We start from the raw sequence: 6,752 nt of genomic DNA, 5'->3' as shown, positions 1-6,752 counted from the left end.
AGCTTTACCATGGGATGCAGGGAGGTACTCAGGGTCCGAAAGTTCTAAATTCAAGTGCTGTGTCAGCCACTTACTGGATTGCAATTTGGGAGAAGTTCCCCGGATGGCTGTGAGTGTTCACGTGTGACGAGTGCCTCATGTTGCCCTGGCACCATGGGCACTGAGGTGTTAGCTCCCTTCCTCTCACTTGGGCTTTCAGAAAATCTGGGGAGTACAGAGATTAAGAAATAACTTTTCCTTTCACTCTAGAAATAAAAGGGAGGCACGGTAGTTTCTTAATTAAACTTTACTTGATGAAGCAGCTACCTTTTTTTAAAAAAATGTTTTTCATTGTAGATGGACACAATTTTTTTTTGTATTTATTTTTATGTGGTGCTGAGGATCGAACCCAGGGCCTCACACATGCTAGGCAAGTGCTCTACCACTGAGCCCCAGCCCCAGCCCAGCAGCTACCTTTTGAGCAACAGGATTCTTCAGTTATAACAACGTCATATGTGTAAAAACATAACTGGTGTCACTGATGTGGACAGAACAATTCTGCCATCATTTAAAGGAAATAAAGTTACATTTAAAAATGTTAAACACATAAGAAATAAACCAACAATAGTTCTGCCCCAATGAATCCTGAAAATTTATTATTTGGGGGAATATCAGATATTGATCCTTTGCTTTACAGCTCATGATAATAATCAGAAAATATACATTTTGAAATGAAGGTCAAAAGAAAATAGTTACATATAATACATATTATAGACTTTTTATTTGAACATAAGCAAAGCATTACTAAAAGCATATTTATAGTCCACAACTAATGAACATGGTAATTTTCTGTTTAAAGCTGCAGCAACTCAAATCCTTCTAGGGTCAGTGAAGAAAGACATTGAGAAATACATTTAGGGCCATCACCATGTCTGGTTGTGAACCCATATTTTTAATCTTTCCCCTCCCCCCATATATAAGTATATATTTTATTGCCTTTATATTCTGCTGGTTTAATATAATTAGTATACTAAATAGTCATCTGCATTTATTTGATTTCTAAAAATATATAAAATGCATTGGAAAGAGCTCCTGCAGCTTTCTAGCAGTCACTGTCCAGGCATCGAAAGCTTGGTTGGCAAACATAAAGCAGCAATACTGAATAAATAGTGATTGTTGTGTTGTTTGATACAGCTGGTGGCCTTCACCTAAAACTTAAAAATACTGTAGCAAACAGTAGAAACATGCAACTTAAAAAACTGACATAATACAAAAGTAATACTAATGAGCTAAATTTTAATACAATACAGACTAATAAGGACAACTTTATGTAGAAGAGAGATTCAAACACAGTGCCATTATATACATATAAATTAAGGCCCAATTTTTCAAAGGCAATGCCCAACTGCTCACAGCCTTTGCATGCCTGAAATCGAGTTTTTGCTTTTTCCACATTATTTCCTCAATCCAATACAGTTCTAACTTGGAAAGGTGTTCACATAAGTGTCTTTCAATGAAGAATTCTTTTTCTCGAAAGGCTGTTTTGTTCTTATTCACAAAGAAAGCTGTCTTTTAGTACAGGGATACATTTTATTTTGACTGTAGAAGCAAGTGCCTATCTATTCTTATACGTAGCCATACTTCACATTTCACACCACATATTCTATTTTTTTATTGTATTATTCAGTTTTTTCTTAACTTGATCAGTCTAGTTTTTGACTAATTGCAACTACAGGAACTGACAATTTACTCATTGGTGACTGGGAATTAAGTGGGCAATTTCTACTAAAACCAATTGAAGTCTCATAAAAAATTCCCTGTGCATTAAGACAAAAACCAAATATAAACAAATCAAATTATAAAGAAAATGAAAAAAAATGAGGTGACCCACTATGTACCATTCTCTGAGAATAATGATATTCTAAAGGTCAAATAGACTAATGCTATTTCAAATGATTTCTTGGTAAGAAAAAACCATTTTAATATCTTTAATAGTTGTAGAAAATCACAATAAAACACTTTACAGTATGATTCAAAAAACACATAAATTTGTATTATAATTTATTATTTAGAACCTGAATTATCCCTTAGATGCAAAATTTTATGTTTGGTATTTCTTTATACCATTAACTTCTCCCCCCTCCAAAAGTATCCAAAGATGTGGCACTTAATCTAATTCATTTGTATTCACAATAGGTAAAAATGATCACAAATAGACTAAAATATTTAAAGATGTTTCTACAGAAATGAATTTTCCTCTGTTTTAAAAAAAAGATTTAAAAAATATTCTTCAGTTATGTGCTTCCAGTAGTATGACTGATTAAAAAGTACAGCTGCTCAATGTGTTCATTAATTCATATTTACATACTCTTCCCATCTAGGAAACAGTATTTTCATGTGTAACTAGGTCCATTATTTGGCAGCTTGAAAATTCTGAAGAAGTCAGAGGTTAACTGGGGATACTATGCTGGAGAACCCAGGACTACTACAAGTTGGTTGGATGCTATCTATCTTTCTTTAAATTTATTAGGCAATTCTGTTAATAATTTACAATTACTAAATTAGATACCGACTTTGTGTTCTTTGTGGTATACCAAGGCATCTTTGTAATTTCTAATTGCAAAGTGTAATACACCTACAGTTTAACATTTTGATTTAAATAGAATACAATTTATAAAATGTTTTTCTTTGTGAATAAGGTCTCAATTTCTCTGAACAACAAAATGACTCAGTGGAGGATAGGAATCTTTAAAAGTAAGGCATATATTGGGCATACCTAAATCATTATTGTCACAAAAGCTACAAATTATTTAGACATTTAATTCTGATTTTTAAATATATGTAGATATGAAATACATATTATAAACTGAGAGCAAATGTGTACAGGTTATGGTTACTTAGTTAAGAATCATTTTTCCTTAAGTTATTTGCAAAACAGTATAATGGCAAGACCAATTTGATAACTCCAAGAACCCAAAGAATAATATGTTCAGTTGAGGTCTACTATTTAGCTGGACTAGAAAAGGCAACACTATGTTACTTTCAGTTCTCTAGAACGTCTATATATTTTCATAGTCATTCTTAAAATTTTTCATAGGAAACCTAAATAAAGCAGCATTCTCAGCATTCATTAAATCAAAATAAGTCTAATGTGTTGAAACATCCAAAGTTGCCTTCATGCATAAGATATATCTCTTTATTGTTACCATGGCAATACTATATTAATCCACTTTTATTTTGTTGCATGTAAGTAATACAGAGAATATATTTCCTTCAGAACTAAAAACTACTTTAAATTTCAGATTAAAATATTAATTATATTGTACCAAATTTGATCAGAGGGAAAGTAAAAGTGGCTAAGAAGTGTTTGACAGCATCTGTCTAAATATTACTTGATAATCTCAGTTAAGCCACTACTCATGGTGGAGTTGTGGACTCATTTTTGGCTTTATAAATAAAACAATATACATACAAATGGAAATTTGTATCCTTTAAAAGTCAAACTTAAAAATGAAAAATATACTCTGAATTTAACTTTATTTCCTTGGTAAAAAGGAGCTAACTCCAATCTATTCTCTCCCTAAGTGACTGAAGGAAAAGCACAGTTGTTCATGATATACAGAGTAAATTATGTGGAAGCAATAACTCACTTGTAGGCGTGTATAACAACAGACCATACATGAGAAATGGGTTATTTAAAAATATATAATTTGAAGCAATATTCACAAAGTATACTAACCCGATCCTCAGGCATCTATAACATATATTAATTCTGAGGATCCTTGAGAGTAAATGATAAGGCAGGGCAGAAACAAATCACATAATGTATCAGGAACCCCCATGCCTGTTTGAATAGATACACAACAATTAGGGTTTTGCTCAATATGATATGAAAGACTGCAAACTTTAACATGTATAATTTACCTCATGAAAAACATTTCTGTTATGTGGTCACTTATATATTTGGAAATACTGTGAAGGAAAGATTAAATTCCATATTAAAAAGAAATCTCAATTACTTCACCCAATTAAGCAATGGCTAAAACAGACTCATGAAATTAATGCAAGTGGGTTCTTCTGGAGTTAGTCTGGATGGTGGAGCACCCCATGACACGTGTGTAGTTATAAATCCGTAATGCATGGATGGAGTCTGACAACATGCACACAGTCATAATCACACAATATGTAACATAATTAAATCACAGGATAAGTATTAATAAAAATATTAAAACATTAACATTCACACATTAATCAATTACAAGGAATAAATTAAACTAAAACAGTCACATATTTCTCTTTACTCTTAATTCACGGTTTATTTATGTATACACATAGTATAATACTTTACCAATGCTCTCAAATGCTACAAATAAAAATGAAGGCTTTGTATTACAGCTGCTGGACAAAAATGTCAATACTGTTGATGTGTGAAAACAGTTTCTTTGTTCTTTAGCATCAGTGCACAGGGTATGGCTCCAAGTGGTATGCAATTTAGGAGAGGAAAAAAATACGGTGACTTGTGAAACATGTCCTCTGTTCATCATTGGCACAAATCAAAGTAGAAATTTGACTGTCCTTGGTACTTTTATTGATCTCTCCCCTAAAGACAGATAATGTTATACATATATGCCTTCAGGATTAAAACCAGACGAGATAGGATTCTGTAGAATACGAAGATTACTGGGAAGCTGCCGAGATGAACCAGGTCGCTTCAGGGACCCAGACTGGAATGGTGCCTCTAAATGAGAAATAAAGAAAGTCACTTGATGTACTCATTACTTAGCAGCACTTAGCAATGTGACAAATTAGAATATTTCCTGCCCTAAAAAAACCTGAGAGAGAGAACTGCATATAGCAACCACTGCAAACCCTTGTGGGCTATGAGGTGGGAGAAAAGTAAGACTATCTCACATGGGACTCTAGCTGACAGGCCAGCTTTGCAGGGTAGGAAGAGTGAATGGTTCTTTTTTTTTTTTTTTTTTTAAGGTAAGCATTCTTCTCACCTTTTGGTTGTTCAGATTATATGTGCATAGATTGGAATGGTCTCTTAAATATCAGCACATGTTAGTAATACAGACTTTCAGAAAGGGAGAAAGGGAAGAGAGGACATTAGGGAAACTGAGAGATGCTGAAATTCAAATTAATACACTATGGCTCATATATACTCAGGTAAAAGTTTCATAAAGAAGCAGTTAAACTTTTAAAACTAAGTAATAGGATATTTGGTAATTACATGATTACCTAAGTAAACAAAACCAAATGATTGTTTTTCTCTATAAAAATGGGAAGCATGTTAATTTTTGAAAAAGTGACCCACTTAAAAATTAGCTATGAATGGTAGACTGACACTTTAACTAACTGAATAAAGTTAACCAGTGAGAAAAAAGGAAAAAAATACTTATCAATCCCTTACCTCTTTCTATATCTGCCTGTGAGGCCTCTATTTCAATGGGCTCGGCTGGCAAAACGGTAACTTTTGTCCCCGTCTGTTGGATAAACTGCTGGAGATTGACTTGCCGCAGCTCTTTGGTCAACTGCTCCAGTTCTTGTTCTTTGTCCTAAGTGGAAATTATTATTGTTATTTCTTCATCTGAGGATTCGTTATTGGCCAGCTCAAGATGTCCCTCTGCTGCATGGGCTAAGGCAGCACATTTAACAAATCTGGATTACATGGATACAAAGGTCACTTGCATTCTGTGGCATGGGCCAAAACAAAACAAAAAAAGGCAACAGCTTCTTCAGTCTGCCCTCTAAATTGAAATGCTTCCCTTTGGAACATCACTATGCATTCATACAAAATAAGGCATGTCTATGAAGTTTCATTTAAAAAATTGTTTTCTGGGCTGGGGTTGTGGCTCAGCAGTAGAGCACTAGCCTAGCATGTGCAAGGCACTGGGTTTGATCTTCAGCACCACATAAAAATAAATAAATAAATAAAGGTATTGTGTCCAACTTAAAAACAAATTTAAAAATTGGTTTCTCTCTATCCTAGCATTATAGCAGTCTTGTCAAGCTCATCACAAATTTCCCTACTAACCATTTCATAACTGACTGCAAATGATGAATAAATTGGTCCAGGAGATTTATTAGAGTTCTTGGTTTTCATAAGGTGTTTTTCATCACATCTATTATCAAGATAGCATAAGCAAAGCAAGATTTTCACAAGAGTCTCAGTCTGAGGTTCTTAAATTCTTGACAAAGACAGCCTGAGGACTACAGATCCTTAGGGAAGGAAATCTGGTTTAGAAAACTGGAAAGCTCCAAAAGTAAGGAGAGGCATCCTGTTATGTATGTTACTTTCTGTCTCTTTCTATTCTGTCTCTACTGGACTTTCAGGAAAGGCAGCCTGGCCTTAACTGGGCTGGACATATCTGAGGGCTCTGGTAGATAATAGAAGTGAGGAATGATTTTCTCCATTTACACTGAGTGAACGATGGTATGTGGTAATGGGTTAGTAATCTGCTATCAGGTACTTTTCAATGGGTACATGGCTTACAAATAATGACTGTCATTACTATAATAATAGCAAAGACAACATGACTTCTGTCAAAATAAATCCAAATAGTAAAATGCTAACAAATGAGAAATTCCTGATTTTCAAAATTTTGGTGGTAGTATTATGTCTTACCAGTTAGTGACAGACAGAGAAAGGAAACCATCTTGATTCTTCTGGAAATCTCAGCTTTCCCAGAAGGACTGTATGTATCAATATAAAAGCAGCTCTTCTCAAACTTTAGTGTGCTATTTGGTAGTATTTGGGGCTCTCAATACAT

At 33.9% G+C, this 6,752-nt stretch overlaps 1 protein-coding gene across 1 annotated transcript in view; it reads right to left on the bottom strand.

Moving 5' to 3' along the window:
- Positions 1–607: 607 nt before the first annotated feature.
- The window catches only part of RASSF8 (Ras association domain family member 8), a 103,776-nt gene continuing 97,631 nt past the window's right edge, over positions 608–6,752 (bottom strand). Inside the window, exons 4-5 of the mRNA XM_081311162.1 lie at positions 5,393–5,537; positions 608–4,717 (exon numbers count right to left, since the gene is read on the bottom strand). Coding sequence (XP_081167288.1) covers positions 4,596–4,717; positions 5,393–5,537 — 267 coding nt within the window. The 3' untranslated portion in view covers positions 608–4,595. The remainder of the gene's footprint in view (positions 4,718–5,392; positions 5,538–6,752) is intronic.

The sequence above is a fragment of the Spermophilus citellus genome (genome assembly GCF_964194105.1).
Source record: "Spermophilus citellus genome assembly, chromosome: 10".
Taxonomy (NCBI): Eukaryota; Metazoa; Chordata; class Mammalia; order Rodentia; family Sciuridae; genus Spermophilus; species Spermophilus citellus.
Note: the sequence above shows the minus strand (reverse complement) of the source record. Positions and strands in the feature narration are given on the sequence as shown.